A 25,676-nucleotide genomic window follows, 5' to 3' on the forward strand; every position below is an offset into this window, starting at 1 on the left:
AGACAGCTTGCCCAGCCCGTCATGTGTATCGATGTGCCGGAGTCAAGGTACCAAGCTTCGCTCCTCTTGCCCGTCCGCGTGGTGAACGTTGCGAATACCTTCTGTGTCGGACTGTCCTTCTCCTTGGCGTCATCTCTCGCTTTGTTACGACACTTGGCTGCGAAATGTCCTGTTTTGCCACATGCGTAGCATCTGATCTTCCCCTTCTCTTGCCCTTTCTTACGTGTCGCTTTCGCTTTTGAATATAATGCTTCTTCGGTCTCTGTTGATTGTTTTCCGCCGTATTTGACCTCTTGGAGTAGCTTCACCTTCATCGCGTCTGCCGTTATGATCGTGCCAGAACTTTCTAAGCCCATGATCATCGGCTTGTACTCTTTGGGTAATCCCGATAGTAGCAACGCGCCCATCAATTCTTCTTTAACTTCGAAATCAGGTTCTTTCAAAGTTATGGGCCATATCATTATTGTGTTGACGTACTCTTCCACGGAGTTACAGTCATGTAACTTGGTAGACGTCAGGGTACGCAATAGGCCTACCTTGCGCGTAAGTCTTTTGTCTATAAACGCATTTTTCAAACTCTCCCACGCTTGCCTCGGAGTTTCTGCGTTCTGGAATAGAATAATAGAAGTTTTAATCGATCCCCGTAGGGTTACAATTCTCATTCATCACTACCCTTCTCCTCTCACTTAACCCTTTGGATCAACGGCTTAACGTCTCTTCCCGAAAGACGGAGCCCAGTTTGCTCCGCACAAGAGTCTTTCTTAGGGTTCGAAATTTTCCGGAAAAATATTTTTTGGGAAAAATTTCCGTGAAATTTTTCATATTTTTCCGAAAAATAAGAAAAATTAGAAAAATACTTTTTTTCTTATTTTGCTTTTAATTGACCTTTCTACAGCTGTAGAATTTTTTTCTGACGTCATTAGTTCGGGTCTTCGGGTTGTTTTAATTGTTTTGAATCTGGCGCGCCGGCGCGCCGCGCTTACGAGTTACGGCCTAACCAGCTGTATGCAGTGTATGCTCGTATATACGTACATACATCAGGGGTCCGATTCTCTAACGACAAACGTATGCGTAAAATCTGCTCTAACAGAAAAGTTGCAAGCTTATTGGCTAAAAACTGTGCGATAGCCAATCAATTTGCAGCCTTTCTGTTAGAGCAGAGTTTGCGCATACGTTTCTCGTTAGAGAATCGAGCCCCAGAGGTCTGTGGTCTGTTTTCTATTGCTGCACTGCTGAACTAGTGCACACTGGTGCAGTAAGTTAGAGTGGTAGTAGTGGGACAATTATATTTTGTTTTACGTTTTACTCTAATTTACTGCACCAGTGTGCACTAGTTCAGCAGTGCAGCAATAGAAAACAGATTTTTTGTGTGAGTAAGGAAGGGCCAGTTTCACAAACGTCGGTTAACTTTTAACCTTAGGTTAACTTACTCTTTGTCTCTTTCTAACGTTCTCCTTAGAAAGAGACGAAGAGTGAGTTAACCTAAGTCGTCTCTTTCTAAGGAGAACGTTAGAAAGAGACAAAGAGTAAGTTAACCTAAGGTTAAAAGTTAAAAGTTAACCGACGTTTGTGGAAGTGGGCCTAAGGCCACCGATTTGTCATCTGGTATAACCTAAGAAGCTGTTGTTTTGACTGCGGAGGAGGCTGTGGAGACGTAGTGGGTGTAAGTGTAAGGAAGAAGCTGCGGCCACGACGCTGCGAGGTGAAGTTTATTTTTAGTTGACAAAAGAAACAATCTTTGGTAAGCAAAATTATCTACATTATTATCTGTCCAATTAAATCTGAACTTTACGTATAACAACTGCATTTTTTCCCAGTTTTTTGCCAGAAATACTCAAATACATGATGGGACGTAAGAAAGCTAGTATTTGGCGACATTTTGTGACATCAGAAGGTCCATCAACTTCTTCCAAAACCTCCCTATCCTGTATAGCAGTTTGTAGCTATTGTAACCTAAAGTATTCCTTTGCCAACGCTACGCGGATGATTCAGCACATTGCGAAAGACTGTAAACAATGCCCGGAGAGTGCAAGAAAAGAAACTCAGAAAGCTATCCAGGTTAGTCTTTTCTTAAAAAAAAATTAATCAAAAAAAATTAATTATAAAAATTGGCCAAAACAGTGACACATTTCATTTTAATCATTTTCCTTTTTATGTTTTAGAAACATTCAAGTACAAAGAGGTTAAGAATTCAAAGCGATACAAGTGATGATGAGGATAACAATCTCGTGCCCTTGTCCGTACCTAATGCTGCTCCTTCATTTGAATCAACTCTAGCCAGTACGCCCTCAGTGTCAAGCTCAAGCACTTCAAAATCCTCAAGATCTAATAAGACCTTAGAGAAATTCGTTTCAGTGACTACGGATAAAATGAAGACAAAAATTGATCATGCTTTGGCTAGAGCAGTGTTTATTACTGGTGTTCCTTTTTCCATCTTTGAAAATCCATACTGGAAGTTTGCTATGTCTCTCATGCGTCCTTCCTATGAACCTCCATCTGCATACCAAATAAGTAACCCTCTTTTAAATTCTGAATATGACCAGGTTATGCAGTCTGTGAAAGCAAAGATTAAAGCTGCTCCGTGTTTGGGTATTATAACTGATGGATGGACAAATATAAGGGGAGAGAATTTAATAAACTTTGTCATATCCACTCCAGAACCGATATTTTTGAAATCAGTCGCACCTGGTAAAGAGCGAGAAACAGCTAAGTTTATATCTAGTGAAATACTTAAGATAATAGATGATCTTGTCAAAGATGATGTAGATGTGAAACGTATATTTTTGATTGTTACTGATAATGCAGCTAACATGCGTGCAGCGTGGTCTCTGGTGAATGAAAAACATCCTCACATTGTAACAATTGGTTGCTGTGCACATTCATTAAATTTGCTTGTGAATGACATGATCAAACAGCCAAGCGTTCAGTGTATAAATAAAAAAGTAAAAAAGGTAATTAAAGAATTCAAGAATCATCATGTTATTAATGCTGTTTTCAAGTCAGAGCAGAAAGAAAGATATGGGTCTAAGGCTATTTCTCTCAAGCTGCCACCAAAAACCAGATGGTTTTACTTAGTAATTTCTCTGTACTCAATCAGATCCAACAAAGCAGCAATGCAGGCTACAGTAATTGAGGAAAATCTTGATGTTAAAAGAGAAATACGAGATATGGTTTTGGACAATGATGGTTTTTGGGAACTTATAAGTGAATTATACAAAATGTTGATTGAAATCGCTAAAGCAATATCTAAAGTAGAAAGTGATAAAACTGTACTTTCAGAGGTGCCTCAACTAACAAAACAGATTAGTACTAATGTTTCTCTTGCAGTCGATACTTCTTCAATATTCACCGGTGAAGAGAAAATAAAAGTGAATAAAGCTATTGTTGAAAGACTGTACAATTGTAACTCTGAAATTCATTTTGCAGCCAATTTACTAGATCCAAAGAAATTGGGTAAAGATTTAGAATTAGTTGAAAAGCAATCAGCTTTTCAATTTATAAGTAAGCAATGTGAATTCCTGAACTTGGAAAAAGGTTTGGTCTTGGCAAATTTAGCTGAATTTAGAACAAAAACTGGGTTTTTCTCTGATAGTAGTATCTGGGAAGCTGCCGCTCATGTGAGCCCTGCCACTTGGTGGGGAGGATTTTGTTCAGATCAAAATCTTTATTCTATTGCTATGCGTTTATTTAATGTTCCACCTAGTTCAGCTGCTTGTGAACGTAACTGGTCAACCCATGGCTTTGTTCATTCAAAGATAAGAAACAGGTTGACTAATGAGCGAGTTCAAAAGCAGGTTGCAATCAAATCCAACCTGCGTTTCACTGCAAATGCGTTACCTGAGAAGCCGTCCAAAGCTAAAAATAAGGATTTTTGTGATAGTAGTTGTAATGATACCTCTTATGTACCTGTTCCTATTGACAGCACCAATGATATAGCCGATATAGGTTTAAGTTTTGAGTTAGACTGTGATTCTCTAGACTTCATGTCTGAAACTGAAAGTGAAAGTGACTCAGACTACTCAGAGTCATGAGTCTCAATTTCTCAAAATGTGCCAATTACATAAGAATAAGTAAAATAAGCGAGAGGAGATGATGTTCAAAGTGCAATTGACAATTGTGATGCATTAGTAATTAGTACTAATGTATTTTTGAAACTTATATAAGTCTGTTCAAAATAAAAATATAATTTGAGAATTTGGATATACATATAACATATATGACTTTTTCTCTCTGACAAAGCCCCTCATTTTATCAAAAGTAATACAATATACAATAATATTATAGCATAGCATGTGATGTAGGATGTAGTTCATGTCAACGTAAAGAAGAATATTAGTTTTCTTCAGTCTCTTAAGATTTTTAAGTAACGGTTTGAAGCAAAACATACAAAAAAAAGAAATTAAATATTTTTTCATATTTTTCTTGGAAAAAAATACAAGGGAAATTTTTCCAAAAAAACCGGAAATTTTTCCATGCTTTAGAACCCTAGTCTTTCTTGCTCGGAGGGCGCAGCTTTCGGAAAATAAATTCCATGTTTACGTGCTCAAGTGGACTCGAACCTGGTTTCTCAGATTACGAGTCTGGCGCTCTACCACTAGACCCCACTGCCGCCTAGTTTCTGCGTTCTGTATGTACCCGTAATTTTGCTTTTGCACCGACAGGACGATCTTCGCTCTTGCTTTCGTCATCTTCTTGATGTCCGTTACATACGCCTCATCTCCGAGTACGCAGCTCCACAGGTCATTGGCTTCCAGACACGCTCGCATAGCAAATTTCCACGTTCCGTAATTTTCTCGGTCTATCAACTTTTCGATTTAGTCTAGGCTTGCCGGCCTCCGACATGGTTGATGCCTCGTGTCGTCGCTCGTAGTGTGCTGCGCGCTTTCACTTTTTTCTTTAATACCTTTATTACCTTTTACTCCGGAATTATTGCGCTCTCTTGTTTTCGACTTTTAATTCGCGGCGGACTCACTTTTGATAACTACCTGGGCCCATAACCTGTTATGATTTAAGGCCTTTAGCGGTAAGAGGAAACGAACATGTGTTTACTTATTCGCTGCTTATACAAGAGAGAGCTTTATTCTGTGTAACGGCTCGTACATACAGATAGAAAGGTGGGGACATCGATCGCCTATCAATCTACCTATCGCTCGAGCCGCGAGTCGGTGACGTGTTAGCGCGCGGGGAAAAATAAACAGAAAATAGCCTTTTCGCACAGTCTTTAGATACTTTTCTAACACATTTTTTATATGACCTTATATTATACGAGGTGTGATCAAAAAGTTCGTGCAATGCATTTTTTCTGCCGACGTGGCAACACTGTAGGCTTCTATGGTGGTTTGGCGTCCAAGGGAAAGCCTTGCGCGTCATCAGTGCAAATTTGGTCACAATCAAGTGCATACGTATTTTTCTGTGCCAGTATTTGTGAACGCAGTTTTTGCGCGGTCGAAATGAAGCAAGATGTTTTAATGCTCTCCACATCCCCAAAATGTTCACCCCGCATAATTGTTTTAACTTTAGGGAACAAAAAGAAGTCGCAAGGGGCTAAATCGAGCGAATGCTTTTACCGAGTTTCACGAGAAATTTGATGTTGGTTCTCTCCTCGGATAAAACATCTCCTCAAGGAACACATTGCAATTATAAAATTACGTTATTTTGACATCATATTGACCAAAAAATGATGTAAATTTGGTCAACATAACGTTAAAATGGCGTTATTTTGATTGCGATATGTTTCTTGGGTTGTTCCATTTCGACCGCGCAAAAAAACTGCGTTCACAAATACTGGCACAGAAAAATACGTATGCACTCGATTGTGATCAAATTTGCACTGATGACTCGTAAGGCTTCCCCTTAGACGCCAAACCACCATAGAAGCCTACAGTGTTGCCACGTCGGCAGAAAAAAATTCATGGCACGAACTTTTTGAGCACACCTCGTATATCTACTAATATGAACTGATATGAACTAATACGAACAAATAAGAGGTTTTTTTTCCCGGGTATAATAAGAAGAATAAGAAGTAACTAGTTTTCTCTTTTTATTTCACTTGCATTTTTTATGCAGATAAGTTAGGTTACCATCACCCAGCGAATTAATGCACCTTACTGTATTTTAAAAAATAGAATGGCAATTTTTGCTGAAATCAATCATAATATACACCCTAATTTATATGATTTGAGTTACTTATTAAATTTTTTTTATTTGTTCTTAGCTTAGGCATATACCAGAATTTGTTATAATTTTTTTCTATGGCTTTTTTAAATTATATTATAGATATTATAGATATATGTAATGTGAATTACAATATTGTATTTAATACGTACATGTTAAATTTTATGAATGATTATTATGATTACTCAAAATTGTCATAACAAAACATTATTTTATATTGCAAATATGTATTAACCTATTATTCTTAATAAATGTTTTTGTTTAGGTATTATCTAATGAAGATCTATGGAAAATGTTACAAATGGAAAACTACAAATGGAAAACGGAACATAGCAAAATATTGTCCAACTACAATTTGTCAAAATATTATCAACATGGAGAAATATTATGGAAATTACATGATAAATCTGTTGAAACAATAGGTAAAAAAAGATAATAAAAATAATAGGTTGCAGTTAATAAAAAATAAACACTTATATTTTTCTTTATTTAAATAATTTTTAAAATACCACTAATAAAAATATTTGATTAGTTACTTCATATTCTGATCAATGTATATAAACAAAGGAATTACGATTCAAGTAGTACGTATCTTCACATTCCTACTCAAAAGTCTCCTTTTAATTTAACGAGATACATATTACAACTGTTCGGAACCAATTTGATTCTCTTTGAAATACCTTGCAAAATACACCGTATATTCTAAGCAATTATTGTCGAAATAATAAGATATATCAAACAATTAAAGAATATTATAATTTATAAAAATATTCGATAATTTATTATCTAAAGATCAATAACACATGTGGACGTTTCGACCTTACTTGGTCTTCTTTAGCATAAATTAAGAATAAATAATAATAATAAATTCAACGATTATGCGAATTCTAAAAGTAATATATGTATTATAAAATAGAAAGAAGTATAGTATAGATCCCGGGAAAAAATATCTCTTATAATGCCTTACATGTTCACATAAGAAGCGATCTTATATGCATATGAATTTTGGCCTGATAAGATCTTATATGGTCATATATGATTATATAAGATTATATAAGGACATGTAAAAAATATCTCTTTGTTCGAGATCATGATAATCGCGTGTTAGCGCAAACACGCTTTCGTTAAAATGTAAAGTGAAGTCGCATTTAAGAGATTATTAAAGCAATCGCATGAAGATATCGCATCAAGTATAGCATGGATCTTTCCCTTCTTCGCGTTCCTGAACATTCGCGAACATTACAATAACGCTGCCACGGTCAACCAGACGACAAACAAAGTCAAGTACACAAAGGAAAGATCCTTGCTGTAAACATAGCAATCGAAAACATGTAACGAGCACTTCGGATCTTCAACCGAAACCGTGACGTAAGCGCGATGACGTTGGCCACTGATGGCCAATCACCCTCCCGAAATCATTTGCAACCAGCCTGGAGGGAGTTTCGACTCGGAGGTAATAAAGGAACCGCCGACGCGTCGCGGGATCGATTTCGCTCGCAGATCACCGCTAGTACACCGCTTTTCTATACCGCTATCACACTCGCTTGCTTAACTGCTTTTTCGCCTTGTCTCTCGCCGATATCGCCTAGTATCTTTATACGACCGCCTTTGCAAACCGCTTAACGCCGCTTTTCGCGTTGCAACACGCATTCGCTTGCTTGATAGCTTCCGCCGCCGTTGCCGTGCTAAACTCTGTGCGCGCTCACGGCTTCCTTTCTCTAAGGAAACGAACTCTGTACATATATACGTTTGTAAATACACACTTTATTTTTCGGTTACTTGCTGTGTCGTTATTTGTGGTCGTCTTCTACCTCGCGCTATCTCGCGCTACCGCGGACTCTCGAACATTCTGGTCCTTCGAGCCGGATCATCGCCGGCAACCGCGATCGGGAGTGCCTAAAACAGAAGACACCATGAGTCTTGACCAGAGCGCCATGCTGAACAGCCAACACGAACTCTTCGTACGCATCTCCAAAGCCGTCGACAACCTGAAGAAGATGGGTCAGGCAAACATCAACCTCTCTGCCATCGAGACTCGCATTCGCCTCCTCGACGACCATTGGGCAAAGTTCGAGAGCCAGCATGATCTGGTTCGAGCCTGCTACAAGGACCGCTACGCAGAGAGTGAGTACGCCAAATCTGAATTACTCGACCTCGCCGAGAGTGCTTACGTGCTTCAGCGTAGCGTCCTGTCCGAACAGGCGAAACGCTTCAAGACCGCGTCGGCTTCCACGACCGTCACGGCGTCAGAGCAGGGGGGCGAACGCGCGTCGAGAATCTCGCTGCCCCGTATAGACTTGCCGAGATTTTCGGGTGCTTACGAGGACTGGCCGTCCTTCCGCGATCTCTTTCGGTCGGTCATCGGCGACAATTCGTCCATCTCGCAAGTCGAACGGCTGCACTACCTTCGCTCATGCCTCCAAGGGTCGGCTGAAAAATTGATACGGTCATTAACCATTACGGGCGAAAATTATGACCGCGCTTGGGCGCTACTCTGTAAGCATAACGAAAATAAGAAGGAGCTGATACGCTCCAACTTCGCCACGTTTACCGCCGTGGCGAAGATGAAAGCCGCTACCGCCGATGAGCTCAGCCGCGTCCATAACGCCGTCACGTCCGCCGTCAACGCTCAGGAGAGCATTGGAAGACCCATCAACGCGCACGGCATGGATCTTTTCAATCATCTCGTCGTTGAACTGTTCGACTCGCGAACGCGTCTGGAGTGGGAATCCTCCCTGGGAGACTCCTTCGAACCGCCGACTCACGACACGTTAATGAACTTTATCACTAAACGCATTCTCACGCTGAACGCCGCTTATCCGAAAAACACAGTTAACACCGCGAGTGAGCCATCACGGTCCGCGAAAACGCACAACGCGAAGCGCACGGAGCCTTCGCAGTGTCCGCTCTGCAACGGGGAGCACTCGCTCATGGGGTGCCCCGACTTCAAGGCCAAGCCGGCCAGTGAGCGAAAGACAGTGGCCGAGACAAACAAGCTATGCTTTAACTGTCTCGGCAACCACACGGTGGCAAAGTGTCAGTCCACCAGGAACTGTATGACGTGTAACTCGCGTCACCACACGATGCTTCACGACGCGTACGTTTCCGAGCCGAAACCCGCCGCTGAGGTCAGCACGCTTTCCGCCGTCGGAAGGACCGACGACCGCAAGGCGATCCTCCTCGCGACCGCGCGCGTGATCGTCGCCGACCGTCAAGGTGCCCCATACGAAGTTCGGGCTCTCATCGACCAAGGCTCCGAAGTGTCGATCGTGTCGGAGTCCCTGGTGCGACGGCTGCGCCTACCGCGATCGCGCACCCGAGTGTCCATATTCGGCATCGGTGGCTCACAATCGGGATCCACTCAGGGCAAGGTGTCAATGAGCCTCACGTCGAAGACCACCGGAGCCACGCTCACCGCTGTCGCGTTCGTGCTTCCGCGCCTCTCGCTCTACCAGGGCTCCGCGATCAAGTGCAGCACCACGTGGCCTCACCTGCGGGGGCTTCCTCTAGCCGATCCGTTCTTCGCCGCCAACGACCCAGTCGAGCTGCTTCTGGGCGCTGAGGTGTTCTCGGCCATCCTGGAGGATGGTCTCCGCAAGGGAAAACCGCAAGCGCCGATCGCGCAAAAGACTATCCTGGGATGGATTCTGTCAGGGGGCTGCGGTGCGACCTCTCTCCTTGGTCACCGCAGCTCACTCCAAGCTCACTCCGCCTCCGTGGAGCTCACTCCCGAGGAAGAGGAGTGCGAGCGACACTCCGTGCGCACCAACGAGCGCACATCCGCCGGCCGGTACGTCGTCCAACGGCCGGTCTCCTCGCCGCCGAAGAACCTCGCCGAAACCCGCAAGCCCGTCGACGACGCGACCTCCGTGCACACCGAACCGCGCGAACCCTGCACGGCGGGCGGGATCCCGTTGCGGAAACGGGCCGCGAACTCTGAGGACATTCCCGTCGGGATCCCTCAGAAGCACCGTCGTTATCGCGCACTTACGATCCACGGCCTCGCCGACGCATCCGAGCGAGGCTACGCCGCTGCCGTCGACCTCCGAGTCACGAGGCACGGCTCCACCACACTTCACGATGCTCACCAAGTTCACGCGACACGCTCGCGATACTTTAGGTTTGTCCACAGATCCAATCTCCCTCGAGTCAGACGCCCGCGTCATGACCCTTCACTGGGTCAAAGGCCACGCACCCCGGTGGAGGACGTCGTTCGTGCCAAGGGAATCGCTCCCCGGGAGCTGATCGGTCATCCCCAGAGGTGGACGGGCCCAACGTGGCTGCAGGAGAACCGACCCTGATGGCCGGACGAGAGCGACAAGATTCCCGACGCCGAGCTGCCTGAGCGGAAGGTCGCCGTGCAATCCGCCGTCGGGAGGATCGAAACGGAGCCTTACACCCTCCGTCGATTCTCCTCGCTGCACCGTTGTATTTCAGCCCGGCTTCTCGCGTACATTTCTGTTCGTCTTCTTCCGTATAGTACTGTCCGCTTTCTCGCGTTTATTCCTGTCCGTCGTTTCGCGGTATTACTTGTCACTTATCGCGTTTCACGTCGTGTCAGTTTACACTTGTCAATTTTCTCTGTTCACTTTACCGGTCACACTTGTCGCTTGCGTAGGCGGCAAGCAATTGTTCATGGCCTTTTGCCACCACTTCCTGCGATCACAATGCACTGCAACGCTCAGTTCACCGATCACCGCACTAACGTTTACCACGGTAATTCACTCGCGTACTTACTCGCACTTTCGCGACTTTCGCACACTCTCGAATTCACGCTCGCAACGATACACGTGATCACCACGTGCTTCGCGCGTCGTCGCTCACCGCCGTCGCGCCGTCGCTCGCGCGAGCCTCGATCCGCCGCGATACTAGCCGCCGCCGAGGGATGCGTGAGACCACCGGTACTCACTGTCACTTAATTGTTCTTGTAGGCTTTCCGCCAATATTTTATGTTCTCTTCACTTAATTGTCTTTATCGGCCGTCTGCCTTTGTTCAAAGTTCACCGTGCGTAATCGCGCATTTCGGCCTTCCGCCTCAATTTACCGTAATTTTGCGTCACTTCACTTCACCCTTGTCACGGGCACAGAACACTTCACGTCACGTTGCATTTCGCGTGTTTATGTTTCTCGCTCGAGATCGCCGCGTGTAATGACACTGCGCAGACGCGCGCCCCGCAACACTCGCGCCGGTATTGCGATCATCGCGAATCGATCGAAAATCGATACTTGCCGCGACTTCGGTCGCCCCATCGAGCGCACCGTGTCGTTTCGTCAACACTTGCCGAGGCGGGCGGGATGTTCGAGATCATGATAATCGCGTGTCAGCGCAAACACGCTTTCGTTAAAATGTAAAGTGAAGTCGCATTTAAGAGATTATTAAAGCAATCGCATGAAGATATCGCATCAAGTATAGCATGGATCTTTCCCTTCTTCGCGTTCCTGAACATTCGCGAACATTACAATAACGCTGCCACGGTCAACCAGACGACAAACAAAGTCAAGTACACAAAGGAAAGATCCTTGCTGTAAACATAGCAATCGAAAACATGTAACGAGCACTTCGGATCTTCAACCGAAACCGTGACGTAAGCGCGATGACGTTGGCCACTGATGGCCAATCACCCTCCCGAAATCATTTGCAACCAGCCTGGAGGGAGTTTCGACTCGGAGGTAATAAAGGGACCGCCGACGCGTCGCGGGATCGATTTCGCTCGCAGATCACCGCTAGTACACCGCTTTTCTATACCGCTATCACACTCGCTTGCTTAACTGCTTTTTCGCCTTGTCTCTCGCCGATATCGCCTAGTATCTTTATACGACCGCCTTTGCAAACCGCTTAACGCCGCTTTTCGCGTTGCAACACGCATTCGCTTGCTTGATAGCTTCCGCCGCCGTTGCCGTGCTAAACTCTGTGCGCGCTCACGGCTTCCTTTCTCTAAGGAAACGAACTCTGTACATATATACGTTTGTAAATACACACTTTATTTTTCGGTTACTTGCTGTGTCGTTATTTGTGTCGTCTTCTACCTCGCGCTATCTCGCGCTACCGCGGGCTCTCGAACACTCTTATGATGTCTTATATGCTCGTATAAGAAGCAATTTTATATGCTCATATGTGAATTTTGGCCTGATAAAAGCTTATATGGTCATATATAATTATATAAGATTATATATAAAGACATACATATTTAAATCAGTGTCAAAAAATTGTTATTTTTAAATGTTATTTTTTAAGTATGCCTTTATTATAAGAGTGGACTCCACGATACAACTGATACAAAAATATTGCCGCTCCATAGCGCGAGACAGTGTCGTGTCTTTTGATACCATTCTTATAACATTGTTTGTCAATCAAGAGACACGGTAGTGTCTCGCGCCAAGTACACGCGAAGCGAGACCGCACCGTGACTCTTTTACGCGAACGCACGAGTTGCGAGTACCCGTGATTTTGAGATCTCAATAACGAGTAAACGGATCAAGTTCTAAGTAGGCTTGATCGATAGCTTGGGGTCGATTTATATAATAAAAGTGTTTTTAGTTTTTTTCTACGTGCCCTATGAGCGGAGATATTACGACACAAAGTCTGAAATGTTAAATTTTACAATTAAGATACGTCGTCATCGTCGTCATCGCCGTACGGTTGCTTTTGCATCGATAGATGGCGTTTTTGAGATACCTCGAGTGTTTGACAAAGAGACAGCATATACGTACGTGTGCGTCGTGTGCGCTCAGTGCAGACAGTGCGTTTAGCGCGTTTAGCGCGCTGTCAGTCAGCTACTTATAACCTAAAAATATGTATCGTGCAACACCGTGATCTCTCATCATTAAATACGATCGTTTAATTCCAAATTTCGGTCGCGTCACGCAAGGATCGAAGTGTCACAAAATTAAGATGGGCGTCACAAGAGACGAAATATTAGCGGGTTGGATTTATCAGTGTAGTAACAGTCGTGACCGTCGTGACAGATAGTGACATAGTGATTTTGACCGCAGGGAGCTGATACCGAGATCTTTAAGAAGGAAGGTGTATCCAAAATTGTGTTGCGACCCCAAATTAATATTACAAAATAGGATTAAGAAATATTGTTATTTAAAGATATGTATTGTAAAGATCTTATTATAAACGAGGCCGTGAAAAGAAATCAAGACCGAGAGACAAAGAGAAATCAAAACAATGAGTTGCGCGATCGGCCTACATCCGATCGGGCAACTCAGCGAAACCGAAGGACGGATGAGCGAACAAAACGAAAGGAGAGAAGCAAACGAGAGGGCAATGAGGGTCGGGAACCAGAGCAGTGACGGGCATCAAACGCGAATAACGATTGTAACGCAGAGTGACTATTAAAAGTTATCCTTTATTCAAAAAGTGCTATTTAATTCCATCGACTCCGTATCCTCCGTGGACCAAAAAGAATCCAAGTGCCCCTCCGCAAAAAGGGGGCACAACAACTGGTGGCAGCGTGAGAGATCCACTGGCAGGAAGACGGGAACGGCAGCTGAAACAGAAAAAGTGAATCGTTAAGGCGGTGCAACATCCTCAACGGAGACACGGCAGCCAGATTCGACAACAGCGGAACACACGGTAGCGACCGACGAGGGACCAACGTTCAGCGTAACCCGAGACGGCACCGACCTACCTCAACGAAGGCTCACCAACTGATAAAGCGGCACGAGCACCGACCAGCAGCATGCGACTAGCGACCGTAATGTAAGTCGATTAAGCAATTTATGTAAAGCGCAATTACCGTAGATGTCGGAAAGCGATAATCCATCTGCGGAACTAAACCAATCGTGGCTCCATAGCGAGACGTCACGACGAGCGCGTAGAAATAGCCCGTTAAGTTCCGTTCAAACGACCGAAGAAGTCGTAAGCGACAATCGCGAAACCGTGCGTAGAAACTTAGACGCGTACTACTCAAGCAAAAGCGAATCAGAACCGGAATTACATCCTAACATCGTAGTCGAACGCGAATTTCAATACGACGATTTAGACGCGAGCTTAATAGGACAAAATAACTGCCCCGAGGAAAATAGACTCCACCCCTCACACGCGTACGCACAATCTGAAGACGCGGACAATACGACCAGTAGACTATCACAAAGACGAGAGTTCTCATTGACTTCGTATGATATCAGCGTATTCAACCCGCAAGAATATTACTCAGCATCAAGAAACGTAAACGTAATCGAGATGGCGGAAGCAGCAATTAACAACCGCGACGCGAACAATGAAAATGCGCCGGTTACCCCAGAGGAAATAGACGAAGAAATAAACCGTCTTAATAGAGTGCTATCTCAAAGGAGAGCCCCTGCGAATAATCGTAACCGAATGCCCGGATTACAGACGGACGATAGAGATTCCATTCTCGACGAGATATTACATGGAATCCGCAACTTACAAGATTGCGTAAATCAGTTAGAAACGGCGAATCCTGAACGCCGCGAATTTCACGCGAGACTCGAGCCAAGTAACCACCGTTCGAAGTGACGTACGGACGAACGTCGTACGATATTCGGAATCAAGCGGAACGCGCTATCGGATATCTACGTTTAAAAGAAGCACGAGACATGATACCCGAGTTCGACGGAACATCGAGTAAATTGCAAGAATTTTTGAGCGCCGCGTCATACGCAATAAAAAACATAAATCCGATAGAAGAAGGAACATTGTTAGAAGCAGTGGTATGTACAAAATTAAAAGGAAGAGCAATGATAGATTTCCAAACGCGAGAGATACGAGATTTCGCACAATTAAAGAAAGAGTTAGAAGTTTGTTATTTGAGCCGAAAGAGTACAACACACTTGCAATTAGAGTTTAATATACTCAAACAAAAATCCGGAGAAAGCGCAAGAACATTCAGATTAAGGTAGTTCTCCGGTCCTTATACTAGAGAAAATCGATTTTCTCTAGATTTTCTTGAAACTGTGAATATACGTTAATTTAGGTGTGCTTTATGCGTGGTATAAATTTCAGTACCTCTTCCGGTATAAAAAATAAAGATACTGAGTCTCAAAGTTTCAACTTTTACTAATGAAAAGGTTTTCCAGGCCAAACGGTAAGAGATACGAGGTTGGCCAAGAGGACCAAAGTTGCTCCTCTCGTCGAGTTCTATAAGGAAAAAATGCCAAAATTAAAAAAAAATTAAATTTAAAAAGTTTTTTGGTAAAAATTGAAACTTTGAGGCTCAGTATCTTTATTTTTTATACCGGAAGAGGTACTGAAATTTATACCACGCATAAAGCACACCTAAATTAACGTATATTCACAGTTTCAAGAAAATCTAGAAAAAATCGATTTTCTCTAGTATAAGGACCGGAGAACTACCTTAAGAGCAGATAAATTAGCTATGGAATTATACGATTCCATGATAGAAAGAAGAAATCACACCATAGAAAGCAAGCAAACTATATTAGAAACGATTCAACAACAGGCATTACAGAATTTCCAATTAGGATTGAGAGACGAGATCAAGTTACTCGTCCGAGCTCAGCATTTTGCAACCTTGCAAGAAGCGATTGTCGGAGCGAGCGCAGAAGAAAAGGTAAACGGACCGAGTGGCAATCCGCCGCGTTCCAAAAATAATTATGCGTACTCGCCGCAACCGCGTGATAACCGACCGATAATACAATGTCAAAAATGCGGAAAATACGGACATCACGGAAGAGAATGTCGTACAAGCAGATACGCGAACCGTTTTTCCTTGCCGAAACCAGATAGGACACCCCGCGTAAATGCGATAGATAAATTCTGCAAATATTGTAAGAAAACAGGACACATACGCGAGGAATGTTGGCTATTAAACGGACGACCAATTAAAGAGAGATCAAATCACGATAAGCCTAATAATTCTCGAGGACAAAATAAAAACTATCCGAAAACGAATGGCCCGAGAAAAAAGAATAGTAATTCTGCACCGAATAACGATGAAGAAGACAAGGAGGAAACAAAGCAGCGCCGACCTGCTATAGAGTATCAGGTGTCACACATGACGAATAAGCCGCGAAAGCATGCAGGGCTGGACCTAATCACTCTGTCCATGCGAGAAGCGAAGCGCGGGAAAATGAATTTGCTGTTCGATACAGGAGCGGCCGTATCTATAATTAAAGTAAAGCATTTAAAAGGCGAAACATTAATAGAAGAAGATGAAATGGCTCTTACAGAAGTAACAGGACATAAGGCTCATACCATTGGAAAATTCAGAGCTACTATTGATTTAAAAGATAGAAAAATCAAGCACACGATTTATGTAGTCAAGGATGATTTCCCGATTGAATATGACGGGATACTAGGAATAGATTTCATAAAGAAGCATCAAGCGTTATACAGCTACGAATCGAACTCAATGCGAATAGGTCATAGTACACTAAAATTGTATCCATATAGGAAAATGACTTTGAAACCACGAAGCGAAACAATAATACAAGTCGCGACCGATAAGAATTCATTAGGCATAATACAAGCTGAAGAAACAATGCCAGGAGTGTTCATAGGAAACTGCCTAGTGATGCCAGAAAATTTTCTATGTCCAGCAAGCATATTAAATACGACTGAGTGAGAAGACGGTCGAAATGCTGATGCCTCAAGTGACATTAGAGGAGATCAGTCAAAAGGAAACAGAAGACATGCAAGTAAATCAAATAAATAATGAAAAAGAAACGATGCCGCGTAGCGAAAGAATCGCAAAATTGATACGCACACAACATTTAAATGAAGAGGAGAAGAAGACTATTATGGAAATTTGCCGAGATTTCAGCGACGTATTGCATCTGGAAGGAGAACCACTGACATGCACTGATATCGTCGCGCATAAGATTCCAACAAAGGCGGGCAGCGTACCGGTCAACATCCGACCGTACCGATTGCCACACTCTAAAAAATATCGGTGTAAAATTTCACCACACACATGTAGTTAAATAATTCGGTGTGAATTTTAACACCAAAGTTGTTGATAATCTTTCACACCGACAAACTCGGTGTCAAAGTGTCAAAGGCCGGGTACTCACTAGGACCGTGCGACGTGCAACGCAACGGTTGCTACGATTATTTCACGATGTGTTTGTTCCGGAATAAGACGTACTCACTAGTTGCAGCAATCATTGCGTTGCACGGTCCTAGTGAATACCTGGCAAAACGCGATACGTGACTACAAGCAACCAATTGCTACAGCATTTAGGTTATCGTGTATAGGTTAGGTTATTGGTTTGTGTTTATCACACCGCCAGTAGTGTTAATTCACACCGCAACAATGTGAATTTTCCACACCAAGCAGACAGTATTGTTTTGACACCAATACCGGTGAGAATTATATAAACATGGGTGTTATAATCCACACCACTGGTGTTAAATTCACACCCATATTTTTTAGAGTGCAGAAAAACATAAGGAAGAAGTAAATAGGCAAGTAAAGGAGATGTTGAAAAATAAGATTATTAGGCCTAGCACGAGCCCGTGGAATGCGCCGTTGCTAGTTGTGCCGAAGAAAAAAGATGCATCCGGAAAACAAAAATTAAGAGTGGTGATAGATTTTCGGTATGTAAATGATTTAACGATGGGAGATTCTTTCCCACTGCGCAACATAACCGATATTTTAGATCAATTAGAAAATGCAAAATATTTCACCACGCTAGATCTTGCCTCGGGATACCACCAAATTCCGATGGAAGAAGAAGACAAAGACAAAAACTGCTTTTTCTACACAGTACGGGCATTACGAACACAACCGAATGCCCTTCGGATTAAAATATGCACCATCAACATTTCAAAGAGCCATAATAGCCGTATTAGCAGGATTAGTAGGATTACAATGTCTAGTATATTTAGACGACATAATTGATAATTGTATATGGAGCAAGTCTACAGGAACATAATAAAAGATTAATCGAAGTATTAAGAAGACTGAGAAAATATAATTTGAAATTACAGCCCGATAAATGCAAATTCCTTCGGAAAAAAGTGACGTATCTCGGACATGTAATAACGAAAAACGGAATTTTACCCGATCCTTCAAAATTGGAAGCAGTGAAAAACTTCCCGACACCAGCAAAGATAAAAGATATTCAGGCCTTCATTGGATTAGCCGGATATTACCGAAGATTTATTAAAGAATTCTCAGCGATTGGCAAGCCACTTACGAAACTAACCAAAAAAGATACCAAATTCGTGTGGGCGGCAGAACAACAAAACGCATTCGAAATACTTAAAGAAAAATTAACTACCGCACCGGCATTAAAATACCCGGATTTCTCGAAAGAATTTATAGTGACTACCGACGCTTCAAATTACGCAATCGGAGCCATACTGTCACAAGGAAAGATAGATCAAGATCAACCCGTAGCTTATGCGAGCAGAGTACTATCTAAAGCCGAGCAAAATTACAATACTACTGAGAAAGAATTACTAGCGATAGTATGGGCGGTGAAACATTTCCGACCATACGTTTATGGAACGAAGTTCACGATAGTGACAGACCATAAATCATTGGTTTGGCTATTCAACGTAAAAGATCCCGGATCGCGATTAATGCGATGGAGATTAAAATTAAAAGAATACGATTATACTATCACACACAAGGCCGGTCAAGCGAATAGAAATGCTGACGCGCTGAGTCGACACGTGCCGACGGATATCAATAAGATAGAGAAGGATGAGAACAACGACCAGGACATCGAAAGAAGATACACCGAGGAAAAGAAACAACGTATACTTTACGAATACCATGATGCACCTGTAGAAGGACATCAAGGAGTGGAACGCATCATAAATCGAATAAGATTGATTCATAATTGGCGAGGATTAACACGAGACGTCGAAGATTATATTACTAAATGCGAACTACGTCAGAAGAATAAGTTATCGCGAAAAAGTAAAGCACCTTTAGTAATTACAGACACCGCGGATAAACCGTTTGAAAAATGTGCTCTAGATATAGTAGGACCTTTGACAATGACCGAAAACGGAAATAAATATATCCTCACGTTTCAGGATAATTTATCGAAATTCAGTAAAGCGATACCCGTACCTAATCAAGAAGCGAATACGATCGCGAAAGAATTTGTTACAAAAATAATCTTTGAATACGGGATTCCAGAAAAAGTTCTGACGGACCGAGGAACGAATTTCCTTAGCGAAATATTTAAAAGCACTTGCAAATTACTAAAGATAGAAAAAATTCAAACAACGGCATATCATCCCGAGAGCAATGGAGCGCTAGAACGCTCTCATCGAACATTGGAGGAATACTTGCGACATTATATTAACGCGGACCAGACGGATTGGGACGAATGGACGCCATACGCAATGTTCGCGTATAACACGACGCCGCACACGCCGCGACCGGGTTTACGCCCTTTGAATTAGTATACGGGCACCGAGCAACACTACCTACGGCACTGTCGCAACCACCGAAACCGATGTATACTTACGATGATTACGCGCAGGAATTAAAAGAAAAATTAAGAGCGACACAACGGGTGGCAAAGAAACATTTGCGAAACGAAAAAACTAAGGCCAAGGAGACGTACGATAAGAAAACGAAAGAAATCAATTTCTGAGTAGGAGACAAAGTTCTGTTGCACGACGAGACGGTGCGCAGAAAAACATCGAAAAAATTAGAATCCCCGTGGATAGGACCGTACGAAATAACCGAAAAACATTCAGACGTCAATTATACGATTAAAAAAAGGACGGAAAACTACGCGAGTACACGTAAACCGATTAAAGCCCTTTATAGAACAATAACAACCATGCAAAAGAACAAAAATAGGCGATAGAAAGTAGGCGATAGTAATAGGCAATAAGGAAAGTAGAATAACAAAAAATAAAATAATTAGTACTTACCAAAAGAAATCACACGCGACGAACCAACTTCACCGCCCTCCGACCGGTGGTGACGTCCAATGAAATCTGCAAGGGCAAGATAGGCACCCACGTGCCAGGGCGGCCTATTTCCTCATAGGCAGGCGGGGGTGAGCGAGGCGATGAGGGCCCCGCACACGCACTTGAACGCGCACCAGAACTAGGCGCACCACGCACACTTAGGGCACCCGCACGCGCCGCCCTTAGCCAATAAGTCCGCATACAGACGTCGCAAGACGCCGGCGCGAAATACAAATTACATTGTATGCACCTCATTATGATCTCGCTCAATCAAATAATGTGCTCAGAGCTAAACCTAGAGACACACTAAACGCGAGAAGAGAAAAAACGCAAGGAGAAGGTATAATAAAGCCAAGATAAAAAATTCGGAGAAAAGTAACTCGAGTCCTTATCTTACAGGACGCTGATCGTCGTTCAGCACTTCGCGAAAAAAGTGAAACCCGACACAGCACCATCGTACGAGGTACGACAATTCAGCAACGAGCCGGGAATATACTTTGAAAGAACCGGACAATTACAACAGGTAGAAGCTACATGGAGATTAACGATTCAAATCGACGTAGCAGCCCTAGGAAACCGATATCACGAACTTCAAGAATTTTTGCAGCAAACCGAAGAATTATGCGAAACGATACTCGCAATGGACACGCAGCAGATGTGTAAAAATATTCTCCATACGCGATAGAGAAAGATAATGAAAAATTAACGCAATTATTAACGCGATTACAAACTATATATAAAACAAACGATAACAAACGTGGTTTAATAGATGCAATCGGCACGACCAGAAAAACGCTGTTCGGTACTATGAATGCCGACGACGCAAAACACATACATGAGCAGCTCGAACTGATACAAAATCAGCAACAGACTCTACGGCACACCGCAAAAAATCAATTAAAGGTGATAAATGCCACAATAGGTCACATGGAGGCCTTAGAAAAATCGTTATATTATAACGAACAACTGCTGACGAACGTCACAACACGAATACAGCAGGAAATAGCTAAGTTCGCAAGAAGAGAAGAAATAGACGAACAGTTATTAATAATAACCACAATTACAGAAGATCTAATAGAAGACGTGAAAGATACGATAGATTACCTTACATATTCGCGAGAAGGAATCATACTCACTCGTTTATTACCGATAGAAAAAATAATTACGGAATTAAAAGAGGCGACGTCACAATTGACGCGAGGATCTCATTTCCCATTCAAAGTTAGATTAGAAAATTGGAACAATATACAGAGTTACGTAGAAATTAACGCGTATTACGATAATCCGAATATTTACACGATAATTAAATTTCCCGTGGTAGCATACCCCATGTATGAAATAATAAGAACGACACCATTACCTGTCTACAACCACGCGAATATTTTTACATTTTTAAGAATTACTCACAACATCTTAGCGATAAATAAAGAGAATCATAATTATATAACGTTAGCGGAGCGTGATTTAAATGATTGTAAACGAAACGGAATAAAATATATATGTAACCGAAACTACCCGGTATACTTTATAAAAGCCGATGCACCATGCGAGGTGCAAGTTTATGTAAAAACGCCAGGATATGTAAATACCTGCGAAAAACGTTAAATAATGTCAAACGTAACCTTATGGATAACATTAATCGAACCACAAACGTGGCTATTCTCAACGCCAAAAAAACAAAAATTAACTATACAATGTAATGATCAGGCGGAACAAAAAATCGAAATAGAGCGAACAGGAAAAATAAGTATAAATGAAAATTGTAAACTAACTACACCCGACATTATTATAAAAACAAAAAGACAAACGACTATGAAACAAATACAAATGCATTTAGCAGATTTTAATTTAACACTAACAAACGAAAATAAAAATATTAACGAACAAGCGAAGAAGGAAATTAGATTAGAACCGGTAATTAGGAATCCGAACGAATTAATGGAATTAAGTTTAGACATAAACGAAATAAATAAAGAATTAGAAAAATCCCAAGATAGCATAATAAAAAATCCTTATGTCATATATCCCGTAGGATCGACCCTGACGATTGTAATTATATTAAGCGTAATAGGAATAAGTATCTATGTAATAAAAAGAAATAAGAAACAAGCAAGCGCCCGACCGCACATACAGAGCGATCCAGCGATGTTATATTAGAAGATAAGAAAAATGTAACCTCAGGAAACAATAAAAGTGAATGAAGCACCCCGATAGAAATAAAAATAGGATAAGCAGCGAAAAGTGTAACTAAAACTACAGACCGTAGTTTCCTTCTCTCAAAGGGGGAGGGATGTTGCGACCCCAAATTAATATTACAAAATAGGATTAAGAAACATTGTTATTTAAAGATATGTATTGTAAAGATCTTATTATAAACGAGGCCGTGAAAAGAAATCAAGACCGAGAGACAAAGAGAAATCAAAACAATGAGTTGCGCGATCGGCCTACATCCGATCGGGCAACTCAGCAAAACCGAAGGACGGACGAGCGAACAAAACGGAAGGAGAGAAGCAGACGAGAGGGCAATGAGAGTCGGGAACCAGAGCAGTGACGGGCATCAAACGCGAATAACGATTGTAACGCAGAGTGACTATTAAAAGTTATCCTTTATTCAAAAAGTGCTATTTAATTCCATCGACTCCGTATCCTCCGTGGACCAAAAAGCATTTAAGTGCCCTCCGCAAAAAGGGGGCACAACAATTGCATACGTTATGGGCAATTCCACGTCAAATCGGACAAGATTTGACCTCGTATTTTTTAAATCGATTGAAACTTTTTTTACATGAAATATACATAAAATAAGCAGATACGTATTTTTTTGTTTGTCCAAAAAATTTTTTTTACAAAAGTTATAAACAATACAATTTTCGTCAAAAATGAAGAAGTCGTCTACTTTACAAATTAATATCTCTGGTTATATTTGTCGTAGAGAAATATTCAAAAAAGCATTTTAAAGCTAAGAACGCAATCTTTGAAAAAAAAATAGTTTAAGTTATAAGAAATTGCAAATTCCAATTGTTATAAGCAATTGAAATGTTTAATTAATTTTTTCATTAAAAAGTACATTTAAAAAAAATTTTTTTTAAATGCTATCTTATTCTTTATTTCATTCTGAAAATACACATATTTTTTATTTTATGGAGAAACGATGGATTCTATTTTTTATATAATTTTAATGACTGAGGCGCCGTGCCGCGTTGCGTCGCGCTGTGCTCGCGTCTCTAGTTCGACCAAGTAGCGCGGCGCATCGATGCCGTCGATTACTTCGCCATCTGTATTTTGGGGACTAATATGGTCGAACTAGAGACGCGAGCACAGCGCGACGCAACGCGGCGCGGCGCCTCAGTCATTAAAATTATATAAAAAATAGAATCCATCGTTTCTCCATAAAATAAAAAATATGTGTATTTCAGAATGAAATAAAGAATAAGATAGCATTTTTAAAAAAAAATTTTTAAATGTACTTTTTAATGAAAAAATTAATTAAACATTTTAATTGCTTATAACAATTGGAATTTGCAATTTCTTATAACTTAAACTATTTTTTTTTCAAAGATTGCGTTCTTAGCTTTAAAATGCTTTTTTGAATATTTCTCTACGACAAATATAACCAGAGATATTAATTTGTAAAGTAGACGACTTCTTCATTTTTGACGAAAATTGTATTGTTTATAACTTTTGTAAAAAAAATTTTTCGGACAAACAAAAAAATACGTATCTGCTTATTTTATGTATATTTCATGTAAAAAAAGTTTCAATCGATTTAAAAAATACGAGGTCAAATCTTGTCCGATTTGACGTGGAATTGCCCATATATATGCTGTCTTGTGAAAGTTAACGAGAACGAGAAAGTTATTTGTATCTATATGCACGTGTTTATATGCACGTGTGACAAACACTATCGCGTAATAAAGATTTTTCCAAAGTATGTTAATTTTTTTTTAGTATTACATTTTGTGTAGTAAAAAAGATTCTGAGAAGGAAAATCGTCGCTCATGTCCCGTTTGTTTCTAATTAATACTTAAAATATCGCGATGTCAGAAGTCTGTCCGAACATATTTGTTTGTCCACCCTTTAAAAAAAAGTTATGACCAAATAAAAAAATTTGACATCAGCACCCCCATGAACATTTTTCATTAATTTTCAAACGGGATACGATTGTCCGCGATTTGTCCACGTTTGTCCACCCAACATTTTTGTTTGTCCACCCTGCAAAAGAGAGTTATAAAGAAATTAAAAAAAAAGCAATTGTCTTTATAAACAACCTTGACTGCAAATTACGTACTGGAATCGTTTGTCCAATTATGATTTTTGTTTGTCCATTGCTTATTCTCGTTTGTCCATCTAGCAGAATCGAGTTATTAACAAATAAACATAAAAAATAGACAATAATTGCCCTGAGCACTTCCGACTGCATTTTCTTCAAGTTAAGCACTGGAATCGTTTGTCCACTCATTATTTTCGTTTGTCCATTGCTTATTTTCGTTTGTTGATAAAAATAAGAACTATATTAAATTGTAGATGTTATGCATATATACACACACACACACGCAGGGGGGTACAAGGGGGGACTTTCGGCCCCCCCCTTTCGCACCCACCTCCGCCGGTAGGCAGCGTGGACCTCGCTTTACAACTTAAAGTACATGCTAAGGCTGCGGTCCGATTCACACTTACAGCGTTGTATCATTCTGTCTTCGTTGCACATCAAATATCAAACAAAGATAGAGCGATGCTTTTAGCGCTGTGAGTGTGAATCGGACCGCAGTCTTAGCATGTACTAGCGCGCGCGCGCGCGCGCGCGCGTGTGTGTGTGTGTGTGTGTGTGTGTGTGTGTGTGTGTGTGTGTGTGTGTCTCTGTGTCTGTGTCTGTGTGTGTGTGTGTGTGTGTGTGTGTGTGTGTGTGTGTGTGTGTGTGTGTGTGTGTGTATGCATAACATCTACAATTTAATATAGTTTTTATTTTTATCAACAAACGAAAATAAGCAATGGACAAACGAAAATAATGAGTGGACAAAGGATTCCAGTGCTTAAGTTGAAGAAAATGCAGTCGGAAGTGCTCAGGGCAGTTATTGTCTATTTTTTTGTGTTTGTTAATAACTCGATTCTGTAGGGTGGACAAACGAGAATAAGGAATGGACAAACAAAATTAACGAGTGGACAAACGATTCCAGTATGTAATTTGCAGTTAAGGTTGTTTCTAAAGATAATTGTTTTTTTTATTTCTTTGTAACTTTCTATTGTAGGGTGGACAAACGAAAATTTCGAATAAACAAACGTGGACAAATCGTAGACAATCGTATCCCGTTTGAAAATTAATGAAAAATGTTCAGGGGAGTGCTGATGTCAAATTTTTTAATTTAGTCATAACTAAAATCCAAGTGGTATATATCTTTGTGTTTCCATTCAAGAATCTTCCTATTCCAACTTAAATGATAATAACTTCTTAATTCTCTTTAACAAAATTATAATATTACAAAAAAAACATTTTAATCACAAAGAATGTAAGAGGTAACAGTAGGGGAGACCGGGGCGAAGTCGTCACTATTTTTTCGATGCCGATTTATAACAACAAAACAAATGGGGAAGGCGCGTGCCACTCTTAGCCGCTAGGGGCGCTAGCAAAATT

General features: G+C 41.4%; 2 protein-coding genes across 3 annotated transcripts in view; both read left to right on the forward strand.

The window, feature by feature from the left end:
• The first annotated feature begins 1,547 nt into the window (after positions 1–1,547).
• Positions 1,548–4,211, forward strand: LOC139783971 (uncharacterized). Of its 2 annotated transcripts, XM_071723134.1 has the most exons (3): positions 1,548–1,741; positions 1,818–2,058; positions 2,163–4,211. In XM_071723134.1, the coding sequence occupies exons 2-3, from the start codon at positions 1,843–1,845 to the stop codon at positions 4,029–4,031; spliced, it is 2,085 nt and encodes a 694-aa protein (XP_071579235.1). In that variant the 5' UTR covers positions 1,548–1,741; positions 1,818–1,842; the 3' UTR covers positions 4,032–4,211. The 2 variants fall into 2 exon arrangements, with proteins under 2 accessions (XP_071579235.1, XP_071579236.1); XM_071723135.1 differs by having other exon boundaries at positions 1,548–2,058.
• A 2,230-nt stretch (positions 4,212–6,441) lies between these two features.
• LOC139783966 (tectonic-1) overlaps positions 6,442–25,676 on the forward strand; it is a 30,299-nt gene continuing 11,064 nt past the window's right edge. Inside the window, exon 1 of the mRNA XM_071723130.1 lies at positions 6,442–6,596. Within this exon, the coding sequence (XP_071579231.1) occupies positions 6,467–6,596 (130 nt within the window). The 5' untranslated portion in view covers positions 6,442–6,466. The remainder of the gene's footprint in view (positions 6,597–25,676) is intronic.

The sequence above is a fragment of the Temnothorax nylanderi genome, unplaced genomic scaffold (genome assembly GCF_030848795.1).
Source record: "Temnothorax nylanderi isolate EJ_2023f unplaced genomic scaffold, tnyl_v1.0 TNYL_tig0565_pilon, whole genome shotgun sequence".
Taxonomy (NCBI): domain Eukaryota; kingdom Metazoa; phylum Arthropoda; class Insecta; order Hymenoptera; family Formicidae; genus Temnothorax; species Temnothorax nylanderi.

Bases quoted from the DNA above. Each gene is read 5' to 3' on its own strand.
- LOC139783971 (XM_071723135.1), top strand. From the start codon at position 1,843: ATGATGGGACGTAAGAAAGCTAGTATTTGGCGACATTTTGTGACATCA. The intron at 2,059-2,162 runs GTTAGTCTTTTC...TTTATGTTTTAG, and splicing joins AAACTCAGAAAGCTATCCAG to AAACATTCAAGTACAAAGAG.